The sequence below is a fragment of the Perca fluviatilis genome, chromosome 1 (genome assembly GCF_010015445.1).
Source record: "Perca fluviatilis chromosome 1, GENO_Pfluv_1.0, whole genome shotgun sequence".
NCBI classification, from domain to species: domain Eukaryota; kingdom Metazoa; phylum Chordata; class Actinopteri; order Perciformes; family Percidae; genus Perca; species Perca fluviatilis.
The window spans coordinates 10,118,730-10,138,555 of record NC_053112.1 but is presented as its reverse complement, the minus strand read 5'-3'; the positions used below and the strand labels follow the sequence as shown (position 1 = coordinate 10,138,555).

The window sequence follows — 19,826 nt, the reverse complement described above, 5'->3', positions numbered from 1 at the left end:
TTTTACGAGATGGGAGTGAGAACCTGTTGAGAACTACAGAGAGAGTTGTGTGGAGCTGATAGTCTTAATTAGTTTTGTAGCAACTCATTTAGCAATGGCTTGAAAGTAACGGACGTTCATTAATATGAAAAAGTTACGCTCTAAAGCTTCAAATGTTTGTGATCTTGTTTTGTCTGTTCTTTTCAATTCTTGTCTCATCAAAGCAAACTGGTGAGTCAGCTTTATTTCAGGAAGCAGTTGTTTAAGGTTGTGCATTACCATCCATCCATCCATCCATCCATCGTCAACCACTTATCCCGCGCACAGGGTCGTGGGGGGGCTGGAGCCAATCCCAGCATACGTCGGGCGAAAGGCGGGGTACACCCCGGACAGGTCGCCAGTCCATCGCAGGGCCACACGGTTGTGCATTACCACCAGAGTAAAAGGTTATTACATGGTGACAGGTTATACAGATGGACGAATAATGAGCAAGTGAGAAATAAGTCAGAGCAATTACACATATTTAATTATTATTTGTGTTCAATGCTGATTAATAAAAAAAAAACTTTATTCTGAAAAAGAAGCTTGAAGCTGAAATCCCAAACTGTTTGCACACCGCCGCCCTCTGCAGCAGTGAGAGGGGAACTGACATGATGTTCAAACTACACAGTTGCTGTGCAAGCTGCAGGTTTATTTGAGTCGGCCACTGAAATACATAGAACATGTTTCAACTAGCAAAGAGTGACAGAGCTGGGCTTATGTTTTTTTTTTTTTCATTCAACCTTTATTTATCATCGCGAGATCATTGAGGGGCGACCCTCATTATCAATGTCATCGAGTCAGATTACAAAGACAAATACAGAACAACAACACAGAAAGTACAATCATAAGAAACTAAAACATTCAGAATTAGAAACATAATTGATAAATGCATTAGGATAATAGGGATGCAAAAGAAAACACAATTATGTAAAGCAGTTACAAGTAGAAGTTTGCAGGTTTAGAAAAAGATTTCTAAATTGTCCAAGAAGACAATTTTTAAGTGTTGAAATATAGGCTACTATATAATATATACTGTACATGCTGTGGAATATTTGGACTTTACTGGCTTTCTCTGGCAGGACAGGTGTCATGTGAAAGGGTGAATAATATTTATTAAAAGCAATGTATTACATTGAATCACAATTTGCATTACAGGTTAAATCCTGAACTTATGTAATGTACCTGCACAGGTACAAATAAAGCTGCATCCCACTCAAATCATCTGCTACCTGCTGCTGCTTCTGAAAACTGACAATGCAAACTTTTGGAGTTGAGGTAAATGTATGTTTACCTCAAATTCAATGTTGTCCTTCTTTTTGTTAACATCCAGCTTCGACTGAATCTTAAGAAAACCAAATAAGTTTTGGTGAATTATTCCTCAGAAATTGTTTAGAATTGTTTTCCCTCCATGCAGCAGACTCAAAGCTGTCTGACCTTCACACCAGGTCTTCCTGCTCTTCTGGGTCTTCTGTCTATACTTCAGTCTCTGAGATGTTCTCATACTCAGGACAAGAGTTGATAAAATAAGGGACAAAAGCCTCATGAACGGAATCTGGATACAGTTAGATTTCATATTAAAATGTATTAAAGGTAAAGACACATCAGTGGTTTATATGAAGAAAGATGTAACTAATCAAGTTACATATAAATTATCTTTATGAACTCATAAATTAACAACAAATTATAACCCTTCAGTATAGTCAGTTCTGTCTTAGTCTCCCTTTGCCAGACCTTCCTCCACGGCACTGTGGGGATAAGCACCAGACGGAGCCCCGGTGCCTCAGGAATAACCTCAGGGAAGGAACTTGTTTTGGTGGAACATGTGTACGTTCAAAAGTTGTTTTAGTCGTGCAACAGAAAACTCAGATTGGACAGATAGTCTAGCTAGCTGTCTGGATTTACCCTGCAGAGATCTGAGGAGCAGTTAACCATAGTCCTCACAAATCCACCGGACGTTAGAAATCCAAAGATATAGACTACTACTTTACAAATTAAGATTTTGCACACAAAACACATGTAGTTTAAAAAACTACAATGTCTTATTATAAATAACTACCTAACAATATACAGGCCTACAAGTCCAGCTGGAATAAATAGCTGACTAAACACTCAGATGATCAACAGAACTGTTTGGATCGTTTCCAGTTTCTAAAATGTGAGGATTTTTCTGCATTGAGTAGAAAAAATGTGATAAAGAAATATATACGGAGAAATGTACATGACAAGATTATTTGCTAACACTAGCAGTAAATTATTGCATTTTTAAACAATTTCTGTATTGGTATTTTTATAAATTACAAGCTTACCAGCTGTTAACTGATGACACTAGATAAATGACCCAGTGCTGCATGTCATAATAATGCATTAAATACAGTAAATCAACTCAATCCTAATACTCATAAATGTGTGTTTAACCTGCTTGAACACTGTCTAAAGCAGCGAGGCAGGGGTGCACGTCTGTGTGTGGGGGGGAGCCCAGAGGGCAGGGGGAGGGGTTAGACAGAGCACCAAGGAGATGCTTCCTTCTAATCTTGCTAGTTTTTCAACATTACCAACCCTGCCCTTTAAAGAGACCACAGATCTGTGTTGTGTTTAAAGTCTTGGGTGTTTGCTGACTGTGCTGTACAGTTCAGATAAATCCTCCACAGCCTTTTGATTTCCTGATCTGTGAATGAAAGAAAAAAAAAAAAAAAAAACATACTTAGAGTATGAAAATATAAAAACAAAACAAAAATTTTCTGATGGACTCACTCTGTAGTAGCACTGGAACTCTTAAAGTTGACAGCAGTGTATGTCACATCCTCGTCCTCCTCTTCCTCCTTGTGTCTGTGGCGCTGAGCTAGCCTGATGTTGGAGTAGAGAGCATCTTCCTGGTTTTTAGAGAAGCTAACGCTGGCATAGCAAAGGTCTTCGTGCGGCTCTGCTGGAGTTCTCTGCACTGGAGCTGAAGGACTGTCATACACTGAACCCTGAAGGTAACATAGACAAGAGTCCTCAGCTACATAGGTAAGTGTTTAAAGGTTGTTTTTTAGGTTCATACTTGTATTTTGGGTTTCTTCTAGAACATGTTTACATGCTTTAATTCTAAAAAGACACCTTATTTTCCTCATACTGTCTGTCTGAATATACCTGTATTCACCCTCTGTCTGAAACACTCCGTTTAAAGGAACACGCCGACTTATTGGGACTTTAGCTTATTCACCGTAACCCCCAGAGTAAGACAAGTCGATACATACCCTTCTCATCTCCGTGCGTGCTGTAACGCTGTCTGACGGCTCCAGCATTAGCTTAGCCTAGCACAGATCCTGCAGGTGAATGTTCCAGTAATCCTACTGCTCCAAATTGTGACAAAAGTGACAAAATAACAACAACATATTCCTATTTCCATGTTGTGATTTGTAGAGTCACAGCGTGTACAAAAAACAGCGTAACATGAGACACAGCCGTCTTCTATCTGTAAACAAACCAGGAACTATATTCTCAGACAGGCTGAGTAAGCCCTGACTGCAGTACGCAGATCGAGGAGTGGCTCAATGTGGGTGGAGCTAAACGTTTGACTGCGCCCACTTGCCAAATAGCAATTGGCAGAGCCATTTCTCTATCACTCTGGCAATTGGTGTGAGGGGAAAACGCAGGACTTTCAAGCTGACCGGAGATCTTTTCCCGCGTTTGAAGTTTGCTTTTCCCGTTGTTGTTTTTCTTAACCCAACCGTCCGTTGTTGGCGTCCCCCAGAGACATGGGCTCGTTTCCCGCGAATTACGTTTGCTTTCCCAGTTATCCTTTCCTTAACCCAGCGGCGGAGTGGAACCAAAACATCTACCGGGAAATCATGTAGGCCACCGGCCGGCAAGCAGTGTCCGTCCGCGGGCAGGCAGCCAGCGTCCGTCCGCGGGAAGCCAGCGTCCGTTCGCGGGCAGCCAGCGTCCGTCCGCGGGCAGCCAGCCGGCAGCCAGCATCCGTTCACGGGCAGCCAGCGTCCGTTCGCGGGCAGCCAGCGTCCGTTCGCGGGCAGGCAGCCGGCAGGTTAGTCCGTCCAGACTTTCCCGATTGCCACTCCGCCTCTGCCTTAACAACCGTCAGTTGTTGTCTGGCGTTCCCCAGAGACCAGGGCTCATTTCCCGGGAGTCATGTTTGCTTTCCCCGTTCTTCTTTTCCTAAACCCAACCCCTTTCTTTTTTCCTTTTTACAATTCAAATATCATTGTTTATTATAATCTATAAATCTATAATTCAAATATCATTATTTATTATAATCTATATATCTATAATATATATTATAAAGGTGTTGCATTGACGTTTGAGAATGTGCTGCCTGATGTCCGCCACCAGATGGCGCGCCCACGGAGTCAAACGTTTAGCTCCGCCCACATTTGGCCCAACCCCGATCTGCGTACTGCAGTCAGGTGCAATTGGACAGGCTTGCTGCGAGCATATCAGTCCGCCCAAGTACTATATTCTTCCGCCTGTGAATATAGTTTTCGCTTTTTTTACGGTTAGAAGATGGCTGTGTCTCATGTTACGTTGTTGTTTTGTACACGCTGTGACTCTACAAATCACAACATGTAAATAGGAACATGTTGGCGTTATTTTGTCACTTATTCGGAGCAGTAGGATTACTGGAACCATTCACCTGCCTGTTCTGCTGGCCTGATGCCGCTGGAGCCGTCAGAAAGCGTTACAGCACGCACGGAGATGAGAAGGGTATGTATCGACTTGTCTTACTCTGGGGGTTACTGTGAATAAGCTAAATTCCCAATAAGTCGGCGTGTTCCTTTAAGTGCCTGTCTCTTTAAGCCCCTCCTGAAAAAGCCTTGTCTGCTCTGATTGGTCAGCGTTTCCAGGTCTTCTGCATCTGCACTCTCTGTGTCTCTGCACCATCATTGCAGCCAGAAAATGACTGTAACGGCACTGTAGCGGCACTTTCTACCTACAGTATATATAGTACAGCTGTGACATCAGAACCGTACTGGAGTCCTAACGGCTCGTTTAAATGCACGGAATAAGGACTGTGTGTGTGTTTCTCTGTGGATTGAGCATTTTGATGCATTTACAGTATTTATATAGCACCTCAACCTGCTTTATAATAAAAAACGACATGACTAAATATGGGACCTTTAAGTATGATTTTTATTGGCCTGTAAAACAAAAAACTCTGTAACGACCTTAGACACGACACTGGTGGACTCAAATGCACGACTCAGAACCAAGGTTATAATCGTTAACGAAAACGAACAAAATAACAAAAACTAGGAGGGAAAAGTCGTTAAAAACGAGTTATTACAAAAAAACGATAACTAAACTAAATCTGTAATGTCTGTTTGCTAAATTAAATAAAGTTATCGAGTAAATGTCTTTGTCAATGTCTTTCACAGAGCAAATAACGTCATATCTTTCAGAGTTGACATTTCCGACCATAGACCTGTTTTATTCAGTCTATGCCGTAGACATAGTTTCCGACTGGATACCCAGAAATTCCGACATTCCACGTCAAATTGAACACAACATAGTTCGTGCCCCTCGCCTGGCATCATAGCGGTACCGAAACTCTGAAGAAAGCGGCAGAGTCCTGTTTGATTCTGACTGTGTCAGATAGAAGCAAGTGCCTCGCAGTGGAAGGTGGTAAAATAAGTGGACAATTTATTAAAGGGAAAAATCCCACGAATTTGAAAGTACATTTGAGAAGCGCAGAAGGAGGTTAACCTAGCTTACCTTAACAAGCAGTGACACGGCAAGGAGAACGCAAAGCCCCCCTTTCCCCGGACCAGAAGCTAACCCCGGTACAGCATGTCTGGATACAGGACCAGGCAGTATGACGGAGACAACCTCAGGACAGAGAACACTACAGGAGGGCTTTCACCGGCGACCTGATAGCTGCTGGTTAGTAAATACGCATCAACACTAAAAGCGGGAGGAAGCGGGGGTTAATATGTGGATTGATACTGGGATGTCTACACAACTGTGGGAGTCGATCGACTTCAAAAAGTTCGTCACTTTACTCGAACCAAAGTTCAAAACCCCTGTTGATGTATGTCTTCTTTAGTCTGCTGCGTCTTGTGTAGACTGTTTAGATATTTGTGCTCATCATCATATGCACATTTTATGTACCACACTGGTGTTATTGTTGGAACATGTGAATACATATTTCTAAAATTGTATGATGTTTTTGTTGAGTTATTATTACACAATACTTTTTTCTGACCTTTTTGAGTCTTGCCCCTGACAAATAACCCATATTACAAAAAGACTAAAACTAATAAAAACTAAACTAAAACTAAGCATTTTCAAAAATATAAACTAAACTAGCAAACCCGCTTTAAAAACTAATTAAAACTAAACTTGAAAACAAAAAGTCAAAACGAAAAAAATAAAAAATAATGAAAAATGTAAAACTATAAAAATAAAGTCTTTACTTGACAAATGTTTAAACAAAGAAAAGAGTTCACAAGGAGGATCTTAACAAACAAACTTAATGACGTAAATAAAACCTGTCTGGAACGAGGACGAGACTGACATGGAGACAAGACAAGACAAACTGGCACAAGAGGAAGGGAGACAAGGACTATTTCTACATGAGGGAGGGGAGAACAGGTGAAATCAATCAGGGGCGGGGTAGACAATCACAACGGTGGGAACCTCACACAAAGGGGGGAAGTCAGGGTTCAACATTTATTTCATGTTCTCTGTTGTGGGATCAAGTCTCGTTTTCAAAACCAAAAAGTGAACCACAGGTTTGAGGTCACTTCTGTTTTTGTCGGTGTAATGCCTACTGATCACCAGCAGAGGGAAATATAATTCAAGGATTGCCTAAATCCTCTTTATTTACAAACCCTATCATGTCTGTGTAGATGGAGAGGTTTATATTATTTTATACAGTGTCCCTGTCTCAGCACCTTATAATTTAGCAGAGGACATGAAGCATTATTCAAATGTTTCCAGGTGAGAGAGGACTCTGACTGAACTCTTCTTCTGACCTGAGCTTGGTTGTCTGGTCTCTCTCCAGGCTCGCTGGTTCGTTTCCAGGACCTCTTTCTTCTGGAAAGGAGAATGAATGAACAATCAAATGAATCATCAAAATACAATTCTAAATTACTAAATAATTTAATGATGCATTACTGAATGTAATCACAGTAAAACTGAACTGCTCACCTAATAAATAGGAAGGCACAGAGGAATATGATAGCCAGGAAAATAGCAGTGATGGATCCAGCAGCTACTGATTTCATTGAACCTGGGAAACAGTGATGAAACCAGACGATTCATTATGGAATTACAAGTTGTTTGGGTCCTTTAGCAACTGATAATTAGACATAAGATCATAGATCCTCAGACAGATGCATTCCACATCATGACTCATGTGTACTGTAGTTTTGCTTGTGGTTTTTGCTTAATGTCCTATAATGTAAAAATGGTCTGTCGTGTGGAAGTATGATTACCTGCTACAACAATCAGATGTAAGGTGGAGTTCTGACGTCCTCTTCTGTTCTGGGCTTCACAGTAATAATTCCCACTGTGTTCAGCTCTGAAGTCAGTGATGGTGAAGATCTGTCCTGATGCTTTTGGTGAGTCTTCATTCTCCTTGTACCAGGTGTAGTTAGCTGCTGGGTTAGCATCACTGCTACAGGTCAGATTCACTGAACTGCCCTCCACTATCTCAGCAGAGGGACTCACTGACACAGAGGGAAGCTTTGGACCATCTGGAGGAGATGTGTTAACAGAGATTACTGAAGAAAGTAGTTATGATCCAAAATCCTTTCCTGTAAAGACTGGACAGATTTAACTTTTAAACATTAATATTTTCGTAGATGTTTCCACAGTTTTCAGCTGTACAGTAATACTGTCCAGAGTCAGAGGACTGGATGGAGCTGAAGACAAGAGGTGTATTTTCACTGAGAGGTTGAAGTTCTGTATTTCCATTCTTCTTGTACCAGGTGTAGTTAGCTGCTGGATGAGCATTACTTTGACAGGTCAGAGTCACTGAACTGCCCTCCTCGATTTCACCAGAGGGACTCACTGACACAGAAAGCTTTGGAGCATCTGGAGGAGAAAACATAGGTAAGTGGTCATTAGTTCTAACAGATGTTGAACAAGTGACAGAATATAACAGCCCCCTGCAATTTGTACAGCTCTGTAAGGCTTTTTAAAAATGTCATGACAATAGATGAATCACTTTTTAAGCTATATTCATTAGGACCAAAGTGGTGGACTGAGCAGCTGATATTGCTGTTTCTACATTCTATACACTGTGTTGAAGGTTTGACACTTGGTTTGAGACACAGTGGAGTAAACAGAGATGTGATTTTATATCATTTCTTTTCTCCTTTTCCTCAACCAGACTGGAGTTGCTGCAACATGTTTGTGTGTGTTGTGTGTGGGGAGGGGGTAACAAGCAATGAGTATCTTACATTTGAATGTGCTAAAAAATGAAATATCCTAAAAGTATGTTTGAAACAGATTGCCTAGCTTTTGAAAATCTGGAAGAAATATGTATCGGCATAACTTAACTAAAATTAAACTGTTTACCGTTATTTAAATAAAGTGGTTTCACTCACATTTCACTTCAATAGAAATGGGTTTGGATGTGTTAGACCCCAGGCTGTTCCTAGCTCTACATGTATATTGTCCAGAGTGAGAGGACTGAATGGACGTGAGGACCAGCTGTTGTTCTTCAGTGGGAGGTCTGAGCTTTACATTGCTCTTCAACCAGGTATAAGTAGCTGCTGGGTTAGCATCACTGCTACAGGTCAGAGTCACTGAACTGCCCTCCACTATCTCAGCAGAGGGACTCACTGACACAGAGGGAAGCTTTGGACCATCTGTGGGACACAAGGTGTAAAGACACATTACAGTTTTTTCTGATTGCTAAACGACAGTGGGCACAACTGAAGCCACATGTGCAAAACTCTAACTCCAGTCTGTATAGCAGCAGTTCATGTGGACCAATCTCTAGTTTGTTTTTCATTGCTTGAACACAGTTTTCAAAACTCTACACACTTATCTCATGGCTTTAACCACAATGTGCACAACACTCTGGATTTACAGCACTTTGTTCAAATGCTAACACACTGCTGTCAACACTGTTAACCACACATTCAAAACAGAATAGATTTCAGTCTGGTGCCTATCAAACACTGCTGATCGCTATTTTAGCTGAAAGCCTAAGCAGGTGTCTTGTTTTAGACTAGTTAGTGAACATATACGGTATTTATATAGAGAAAGCTCAGAAAGCCTTTTTTTGTATACAAACACCAAATAAGAAGGAAACAATTCTACACTGTACCGTTTGAGAGAAACAGGTAAAAGAGCAGAGATACCATTATGTCCAGGTAAGATGTCTGAGACATCCAATGTGATGAAGAAAACTTGCTGCATGATGCTGGAGAGAGGCAGGATTAGTCACACTATTTTTTGTTACTGTTATGTACCTTTAGTTTTTTTCCATTACTGTAATTCCATAAATTACTAGAGACAAAATACTATATTGAAGCAAACCGCTGATTTTCATTCCTTCTTGTTTACCTTACGTAACATTGGTATATTATAAAATATATAGCTTTTCTTTAAAGAAACTATTGAGTAGTGTGAAGTCACTCAAATTGTTCAAACTGTAAAGATGAGAAAGTTTGTAATTTCTGTCTTGGTGTTTGATGCTAGTGTGTGTTTACTCTCAGTGTGTTCTGAGTGCCAGTGTGTGTTATCTCAGTGAGGATTGTTCTGAGTGTTTGGCTGCACTGAGCCTGTTTTGAGACGTGTGTTAAGAGTTGTGTTGCTTGGAATGAGTTTTGCAGCTGATGTGAACTGTTTAGTTCAGGTGACTGTTGGTGGTGCAGACTGGAGTTTGAGTTTTACCCAAACTTCAGGGCTTCAGTTGTGCCCACTGTAAAAGAAAAAATATATATTCCATCATGGAAAATCATTTGTATCATGAACAATGTAGAGCAGATGAGTGAGTACATACTGACATTTGGTTGCTACTGTGTGTTATATTTAGATCACTAAAGGCAGATTACTGTTAACCATACAGAGAAGCAACACCTCACACCGTCTGTTAACTAACAGAATGATGTGGCAAAGTTTGGATCCTATTTGTGAACTCTTAATAGACAGACAGATTAACTGTTACATGACTGAATCCTTCAGATGAATCTCTAACATCTCCAGTTATACAGGTAATAAAAACTGCACTACTACTGTACAATGATACACACCAATTAAATTTTCTGGTAAAATGGTGTGGGGAGATGTGTGAAAACATTAAAATGATGACAAATCATAGAGTAGTTTTGTTCTGAGAAGTCAAACTGATGCCAACAGCGCCTAAAAACGACCTTTTCCTCATCCACTGCTGTTCAGTGACCTACAGCTGTCAATGTGAAGCAGACTGAGCTGAAAAAAATCAAGAATGATCAGCAAAGTACGCCTACAAATTCAGACAGTGACTTGCTGTATGTTGCTTTTTAAAATAGAGATGTTTTACTCACATTTCACATCAATAGAGATGGATTCAGATGTCCTCCTCCCCAACTTGTTCTCAGCTTCACAGTAATAACGTCCAGAGTCAGAGGACTGGATGGAGCTGAAGACAAGCGGTGTATTTTTATAGAGAGGTTTACCATCCTTGTACCAGGTATAAGTAGCTGCTGGGTTAGCATCACTGCTACAGGTCAGAGTCACTCTCCTGTTCTCTCTGATCTCCCCAGTGGGTGTCAGAGACAGGGGAACAACCTTTGGAGCATCTGGAGGAGACATTAACATGAATAACTTAATAAAGATAAGAATATATAGACCATTGACTATTTTAATTGTTACTTTTGTTTCTTTTAAACTATCCCTATTATTGGTCCTGGCAGCTGTCCAGAGTGCAGATCACTTCCTGGTCATCTTTTGTAAATATTTCTGCCATTACTGTTGTGGGTGAGGAGTGAACCTTGAGTTTTATTTTGGAAAAAGGCTCTTATTAATATTTTCATTGGGCTGTCCCCATGAATTAGAAAAATACAACAAACTACCTCCTAATATTTCTTTCTACTCACAGCTGTTGCATCATTAACTACACACATGTTATATTTACAAGACTGAACATAAATATTCAGTTTTGTTTGTGGTCAGATGCTGTTTTAGTTTGTTGTTACAGTTTGCAAATGTTACCGGCCAGTTTCAGATTATTTTATCAAGTCCCTGTGGTTATAGTAGCAGTCAAGTTGTGCATTCTGTTGAGTCAGTATCTGTTCTCTGTGAGATGACAATAAATGTGAATATAATCAAATGGTTTTCAGATTTATCCTTACTAACATAAATTATGTCTGAGTAAATCTTCAGAAACTCCATTTTAAAGTTTTAAATCAAACTTACAAGCTGACAGTATGGATTCTGTTTCAGTCCAAAACTGTTCAATTAACTGCAGTTTAGAGCTTTGGCCATGACATCATCAATCATCTAGTAATGGAGCATCTCAATAACAGAATTATTAAACATAAAATGAAGAAACAGCATATTTTAAAGTTCAAATCGTCCTGAAATAATAATAGGAAATAATTTTGAAATGTAACATCAGAACATAAAGTATATCTGAATATTTCTACTACTGGAGTGATTTTTGTTTCTATGAATAATCCTGCTGCACCTCCATTAAGAATCAGAAGACTCCAGTGAGATTACGTCTGAAATTGTCATTGTATTGTAATGTCAGTGTGTTTGTGTCCTGACACAGTAAACTCACACACTGAAGGAGAGGGGAACTTCTCATGTCCTTTCAACCCACAGGAGAAGACGTCTGTGGGATTAAACCAGGTTGTATAAGTAGATGTCTCCACCGAGGTAATGTGTTCTCTGTTCTTGAACCAGACGTAGGAGAGACCACCAGCTGGACTGCAGCTGCTGTGACACTTCAGCTCTGCCTCGGTAGAAGACTGCTGGACTGTTACTCTGATCACCTGCACCTGCAGAGCTGGACATGAGAACAAAAATCATATTTTATCACAGGTTCTAAAAATGATATTAAAAAAAAGTAGATACATGTCACCACAAGTTACAATTCCTAGAAGTAGCAGCGAGCAATTAGTAACTGTATTTATTTATTAACTGTAATTTTTTGTTAAAATTAATTTAACAAACTGATTGATTGTTATCAACATGTTCAGTGTTTTTAAATGTACTGTGTTGGTGTATTTGGAAGTATTTAGCATATTAATGAAAATATTACCTGTGACAGACAAAGTGACTCCATGTGAACCGGTATATCTTCCACCTTCTTGGTTTGTTATGAACCTGAACTTGTACACAGCTGAGTCTCTCTCTCTCAGGTCTGAGATTCTCAGAGTGCAGTCCTTGTTATTAGAACTGTACTGCACATGACCTGAATATTCTGAGTCTGTTGTCAGATCTAAAGGTTCATTATTATTCATTTTAGTAAACCATAATGTTCTCTGAACTCTAGTATAACTGCCTTTCCACCAGGATGGGTATGTGTAGCTGCAGTGTATTTCCACTGTTGATCCTTTAACAGCACAGATCGGAGTAGAGGTGTAAGTCACTCCCCAGCCATACTGACCCTGTATCACTGTAACACAGAGCACATCAGGAAGCCCAATCAGACTCAGAACTACATCAGGAGACAGACTTACATGTAGTGAAGGCTCTTCAGTGTGTGAAGCTACATTTCCCAAAACTACTTCTGCTCTCACACTTACCACTCACATCCCAAGTCAGTGTGAGACAAAGATAATCTGATAGTACCAACTTGTTTTGGGGTTTTGGGGACGTGGACAAACTTTACTAAACTCAGACTGCTTTACTAGAACTGAGCTTAACACTGTATCACACAGGTTTTTCTTATATTTGTACTTTGTTGGGGACTTTCTAACGTCTGTTTTTAATAATGTGTATATGAATAAAGTATTAATGTTATTTTTTTGTTCATGCTTAAGTGAACAGAGGAATGGAGAAATATGCATATCATTCAGTTTTACATGAGAATTTATAATGCTAAGGAACAGTCGCAGCTGAACACATGATCTCTGCTCTGCAGTTAATCTCTAGGTGCACTGAGGCAGGACATCATACAGAGGGTGCAGTGAAGGAACAGCAATGTATTGAACCTGTGAACAAAATAAAAAGGCAGAAGATTAATATTAGAAGGGTGAAGTGTAATAAAAGAATCTGCTTTGCTCGGTTCCATTTCTGTCTGTGGTCACTCAACTCAACTGTGAATGGAAACTGTAGAGAAATGCAGAACACTGGAATTCTGAAATGTAACATCAGAACATAAAGTATATCTGAATATTTCTACTATTGGAGTGATTTTTGTTTCTATGAATAATCCTGCTGCACCTACATTAAGAATCAGAAGACTCCAGTGAGATTACGTCTGAAATTGTCATTGTATTGTAATGTCAGTGTGTTTGTGTCCTGACACAGTAAACTCACACACTGAAGGAGAGGGGAACTTCTCATGTCCTTTCAACCCACAGGAGAAGACGTCTGTGGGATAAAACCAGGTTGTATAAGTAGATGTCTCCACCGAGGTAATGTGTTCTCTGTTCTTGAACCAGACGTAGGAGAGACCACCAGCTGGACTGCAGCTGCTGTGACACTTCAGCTCTGCCTCGGTAGAAGACTGATAGACTCTGATCACCTGCACCTGCAGAGCTGGACGTGAGAACAATAAGCTATATGTTATCCCAGGTTCTAAAAAAAAAGTACATACAGTACAGGCCAAAAGTTTGGACACAACTTCTCATTCAAATGCGTTTCCTTTTATTTTCATGACTATTTACATTGTAGATTCTCACTGAAGGCATCAAAACTGTGAATGAACACATATGGAATTATATACTTAACAAAAAAGTGTGAAATAACTGAAAACGTCTTATATTTTAGATTCTTCAAAGTAGCCACCCTTTGCTTTTTTATTAATAAGGGAAAAAATTCCACTAATTAATCCTGACAAAGCACACCTGTGAAGTGAAAACCATTTCAGGTGACTACCTCATGAAGCTCATTGAGAGAACACCAAGGGTTTGCAGAGTTATCAAAAAAGCAAAGGGTGGCTACTTTGAATAATCTAAAATATAAGACATGTTTTCAGTTATTTCACACTTTTTTGTTAAGTACATAATTCCATATGTGTTCATTCATAGTTTTGATGCCTTCAGTGAGAATCTACAATGTAAATAGTCATGAAAATAAAGAAACACATTGAATGAGAAGGTGTGTCCAAACGTTTGGCCTGTGCTGTACACATCAGCACAACAGTTAAAAATCCTAGAAGTAGTAATGAGCATAAGTATTTATTTAATATTATTTATTATTTAATATTATTTATATATATTATTATTTAAGTAATAATATGTTTTTAAATGTACTGTGTTGGTGTATTTCCATCAGTTTGTGTTGATCAGTACCTGTGACAGTCAGAGTTGTTCCAGGTAAACTCCTCCATTCAAATCTTGGTGTTATGAACTTGAAGTGATACTCAGCTGAGTCTCTCTCTCTCAGGTCAGAGATTCTCAGAGTGGAGCGTCCTCTCTCTGTTTCTACATGAACACGACCTGTATACTGGGAGTCTGTACTAAGGTCTTCAGGCTGGGAAGGATTCTGCCCTCCATGATTACGCTCACGACTGAACCAGAATGTTGATTTGTCAGGATAATTGTAGCTGTTGTACAAGCAAGAAATGTCCACTGAAGAGCCTTTAGAGGCACAGATGCTTCTGTCAGTGTACGTCACTCTGTTGCAGGATTCACCTTGGACACCTGAAAGATAAAACCATTTTGACCATTTGTAAACCAGAGTCTGTGAGGAATCACAATAGGAATTTCCAGATTAAAACTACACTACATGAAGTTATAAGGCTCCACTAAATGGTGTTGTGTTGGAAGAATGTTGAGTAAACTCACACACTGAAGGAGAGGGGAAATCCTTATATCCTTGAAGAGCACAGGAATAGCTGTCTGAATTATACACAGGGTATAAATAATAAGATGTTTTTGCCTGAATTTCCTGTCCATTCTTGTACCAGACATAGGAAGGATTATTAGGTAGACGACAACTGCTCCGACACTCCAGCCAGTTAGAATGTGATATCACCTGGAGACCTGGATGTGTGAAGAAGGAACATGAATGTTATGTTAGACAAAACTGTCAACATACAACAACTGTTTTATTAAACTGTCAACTAACAACTGCAAATAAACACACAACACATTTATATTATTGTTTTCTAGATCTTGAACATTTGGAAATAATTAACATATGAATAGAAATGTTACCTGCTGTGACAGACAAAGTGACTCCAGGTGAACCGGTATATCTTCCACCTTCTTGGTTTGTTGTGAACATGAACTTGTACACAGCTGAGTCTCTCTCTCTCAGGTCTGAGATTCTCAGAGTGCAGTCCTTGTTATTAGAACTGTACTGCACACGACCTGAATATTCTGAGTCTGTTATCAGATCTACAGGTTCATTATTATTCTTTTTAGTAAACCATAATGTTTTCTCAACTCTAGTATAACTGCCTTTCCTCAAGTATGGGTATGTGTAGCTGCAGCGTATGTTCACTGTTGATCCTTCAACAGCACAGATCTGAGTAGAGGTGTAAGTCACTCCCCAGCCATCCTGACCCTGTATCACTGTAACACAGAGAACATCAGGAAGCCCAATCAGACTCAGAACTACATCAGGAGACTTTTGTAGTGAAGGTGCTTCAGTGTGTGATTTCCCAACAACTACTTCTGCTCTCATGCCGTCCCACTTTAAGACAGTCTGAGATAATCTTTTAGTGAGTCTGTCGAGTTTGGCGAGGTCAGTCGGTGTGTTCCGTGCCATCGTCCGCCGGAGGGGCTGTCGGACTTCATTTTAGCCGATTTGACGTGTTGAATCGGAGGGCGGGCAGTCCGACTCAATGACCAATCTGATTGGTGGGGTGCTAACCCGGAAACGGGGAGCGGAATGAGCGTGACTAGAGTCTCTGAAATTCTGACGAAAATCTTTTAAACTGACCTTTGTCGATCTGAAATGAAGACAGATTCAGCAGCTGCGTTTTTCAGAAACATGTTTCAGTGAACTATTTTAGTACAATATGAGATCGTATTCTGAACAAGCCGCCATGACAGTCTAGCTTTGAATTTCTGGAAAAAACAAACTCACGCGCGCAGCGTCAATCAGCTGCCGGTTTTTCATTTCTTGGGCAACAATACAGACAAAGAGTATAGAAGCCCTTTGATACAGAGTAGCGCCCGTCTGCTGCTATGGAGACGTATACGTACGCTCAAGTCAGTGTCGCCTCAGTGTGTTTTGAGGCAGTTTTGGGATCCGCGGGACCCGACTGATCAGTCCGACTGCCTTTTCTAACGACGGTCGGTCGTCTGGTTAGTGTGTCAGCGCCATAAGGCGTGGACCAACTTTACAAAACGCAGGCTGTTTTACTGCAGTTTTATCTTGACTAGAACTGAGCTTAAAACTTTCTTATATTTGTTCTTTTTTGGGGACTTTCCACTATCTTCTTTTATTACAAAAGGGCATATAAGTCAAGTTTTAATGTTATTTCTGGTTTATGCTTAAGTAAACAGAGGAATGAAAAAATATGCAAATCATTCAGTTTTACATGATAATTTATAATGTAAAGGAACAGTCACAGCTGAAGACATGATATATGCAGTTAATCTGTAAGAACAGTGATGTATTAAACTTTAACATAGTATTTACTGAACAAGATAAAACAAAAGCTCAAGATAACATTTTAGAAGGGTGTGAAAAAAAAGAATCTGCTCTGCTCGGTTACTTTTCTGTCACTCAGGCTGCTGCAGAGTGTGAATGGAAACTGTAGAGAAATGTAGAACACTGAGGCGAGGCCAAATAGTGTGACATGTCGTTAACCAACCCAGTATCACGCCTAAGTGTGTAACACACCCACTGGTTAGGCATGATACTGGGTTGAGTTAACACATACAGACTTGTTCCACAGAGAGAACAAAATTTAAAAATGAAACTTAATTATTAATTTGTCACATACACAAAGTACAATGTAGTTAAATGTAATTCTTGCATTGAGCCCATCATAAGTATTAAATAATGCATCTGGGGAGCAACGTGGGGTTCAGGGTCTTGCTTAGGGACACTCTGACATGCGAGCGGAGCAGCGTAGGATTGAACAACCAATCTTGTGGTTGAGGGGTGACCACTGTTCCAACAAGACACAAGCCGCCCCTATGATACTTAAAAATAAAAAATGGCTTCCAGATCTCTGACACAAACATGCACAATTCAGATTAGTCCTAATCGAAATGAAATGAACACCTGGCAGTGAATCTATGGAATATAATTAACTGTAACACTGTCCTAATCTCATTGTTAGCTTTGTCTGAAGATCTGTGAACATCCTGCATGTTACACCTACATGATCCTCTCTGATAGGTGAAAGAAACCATCTGGCTTCTCTGCACTGTGTACAAGTTTGTCAAAGCTACAACAGACACACACGGCCATTTTGTCTCCTTATAGAGTTGATATGGTGAGAGTGTTAGCAAACTGTTGCTCATTCACACATCCAGCAGACACAGAGCATTAGTTTAGAGTCGTGTTTCTGGACATCTGATGAATTTAAGTCCAATATTCACTCTTGCTTTAGCAGCTACATGTGCCACTGTGTTCACCAGCTAGTCACTTATGTTATTTTTATGTTGTCACACACACACACACACAAAAACACACACACACACACACACACACACACACACACAGAGCTCTGTGTTGGTAATCCTGTAAAAACTTAATTTTAAAGAAAGACAAGTGAATGTCTAATGTTGAAGGGATCGCACCAAATTGTATAACATCAAATCTTTTTATTTACTGAAAAACAACCTTCCTCTGCATATCTGAAGTGTGCTAAATACCTTACAATACAAATGTAGATGTACAGTACCTTGTACAGAGAGAAGGAAGACAACAAATCCACTCGCTGCTGCTGTTAAACTCATAGCTGCTCCTCTGGTCTCTGTTAAATCAGAAGGAAGATCACATACATGAGAAATACTGTGTGTCAGGAACTCACTATAAACATGTCTACATTAAAGAAGGGACGATGTGGTCTCTGAAGACAGAGTGTTTGTTCTGGGGTTGGTACATTTGTATTTAACATATATCACACTGTTAAAAACCGGCCTGGCTTCCTTCCTCTTTAAATCATTAATATGCATGAAAAGAAAAACAAGTCACATTAGACAGAGACGAACACTAAATGTAACATTGTTTCAAAGGTGAGGTGTGTGTGTGTGTGTGTGTGTGTGTAAAAGAAATTCTAATTCAATTTCCAAGACCATGTTTAATAAATATATTCCAGTCATGAAGTACATGTACACCAATTTAACTTACACACAAATAACAATCACTATAAACTAACATTAAACAAATGTAGTTTGTTGTAGTTATGTTACCCATCTTTACAGTAATTAAAGGTAATGTGTGGAGTTGACTGTATGACCACTAGTAGCACTATGAGTGGGTTCCTGTTTAGTTTGTAGCGTACAGGGGGAGGACCAACATGAAGGTAAGGCATTCCATGTTCCCACTGACTGACAGTTCCTCTGTCACTCTGTTGCAGGTTTGACTATAGACACCTGAAAGATAAAAGGATTTTAAAACAGCACTGGTACGTCTTTTTACATGCAGTAACACAGAGCAAGTAGAGAAGATAAATGACAAATGCATGTTGCTTATACAGAAAGAGGAAGTGAGGTCACACACACACACACACACACACTATTTCAGCTTCTCAACAGTGGTAAACACAAAGGTGTGTATGTGCAATACCATCAATACATGTTAATTCATGCAGAGTTTATTTAACAGCATGGCTTAAAGTCTACAGCAACACTAGCAGCCTCATGAGACAGTAAAGGCCCTGACACACCAACCTGATAATCGGCCGTCGGACAGTTTGGCGAGGTCAGAGACTCGAGTCTGTTCAGTGTGTTCGCGTCGGTAACCGGGTCGGACGGCCGTCGGCCTTCATTTTAGCCGATATGTCATGTTGAATCGGAGGGCGGGCAGTCGGACTTAATGACCAATCTGATTGGTGGAGTGCTAACCCGGAAATGGCAAGCGGGATGAGTGACAAACGCCTCTCAAAATCTGACGAAAATCTTTTAAACTGAACTTTGTTGATCTGAAATGAAGACAGATTCAGCAACTGCATGGCCTATTTCTCGCTTACATGTAAAATGTTTTCAGAAAGACGTTTGCGTGAACTATTTTCGTAAGATATTGATTCGTATTTTCGAACAAGCCGCCATTATGCTCGGCTGGAGAAGCCAGACCCACGTGATGCGGTGTCATTTCTCGGTTTTCATTTTTTGGGGTGACAATACAGATTAGCGCCGCATGCTGTTATGGAGACGTATTACGTCTCACTCCACGCTGAACGTTACGCGCTCAAGTCGGCGCCGCGTCGGTGTGTTCCGAGGCACTTTTGGACCTCGGGCGATTGATCAGTCCAACTGCCTTTTCTGCCGACGGTCAGCCGTCAGGTTTGGTGTGTCAGAGCCTTAAGGCTCATTTAACACCAAAGTTAATTGAGCAGTGCAACAATTTTTTTCTTTTAGTGAGACAAAAAAAACTTTCAGTCCGGAATGTGGTGACAGAAGAATGACACTTGCATACCGGGGGGAAAGCGGAAAGGTTCTCTAGTGTTGCTTTAAAGGGGAAATATGCAGTTTTTTAGCTTAATGGTGAATTTGTTACCTCAGTAAATATGTAGACCATTTTAGGACATCTCATACTCAGCTAGTCAGTCTCAACTCTATGAATAAAAG

General features: G+C 40.1%; 2 protein-coding genes and 1 long non-coding RNA gene across 3 annotated transcripts in view; 1 reads left to right on the top strand and 2 right to left on the bottom strand.

Moving 5' to 3' along the window:
* LOC120559251 (titin-like) overlaps window positions 1–15,457 on the bottom strand; it is a 44,516-nt gene extending 29,059 nt beyond the window's left edge. The window contains exons 1-5 of the mRNA XM_039800851.1: window positions 15,288–15,457; window positions 14,916–15,113; window positions 14,421–14,771; window positions 13,444–13,665; window positions 12,221–12,577 (exon numbers count right to left, since the gene is read on the bottom strand). Of these exons, the coding sequence (XP_039656785.1) occupies window positions 12,221–12,577; window positions 13,444–13,665; window positions 14,421–14,771; window positions 14,916–15,113; window positions 15,288–15,357 (1,198 nt within the window). The 5' untranslated portion in view covers window positions 15,358–15,457. The remainder of the gene's footprint in view (window positions 1–12,220; window positions 12,578–13,443; window positions 13,666–14,420; window positions 14,772–14,915; window positions 15,114–15,287) is intronic.
* The window catches only part of LOC120559237, a 353,225-nt gene that overhangs the window by 72,749 nt on the left and 260,650 nt on the right, over window positions 1–19,826 (top strand). The window lies entirely within an intron of this gene.
* LOC120559558 lies at window positions 15,540–18,957 on the bottom strand. The gene is made up of 4 exons (XR_005639316.1): window positions 18,930–18,957; window positions 18,542–18,632; window positions 17,939–18,010; window positions 15,540–15,647 (listed from the first exon to the last, which is right to left on the bottom strand). It is a non-coding gene; the product is annotated as an uncharacterized LOC120559558 (long non-coding RNA).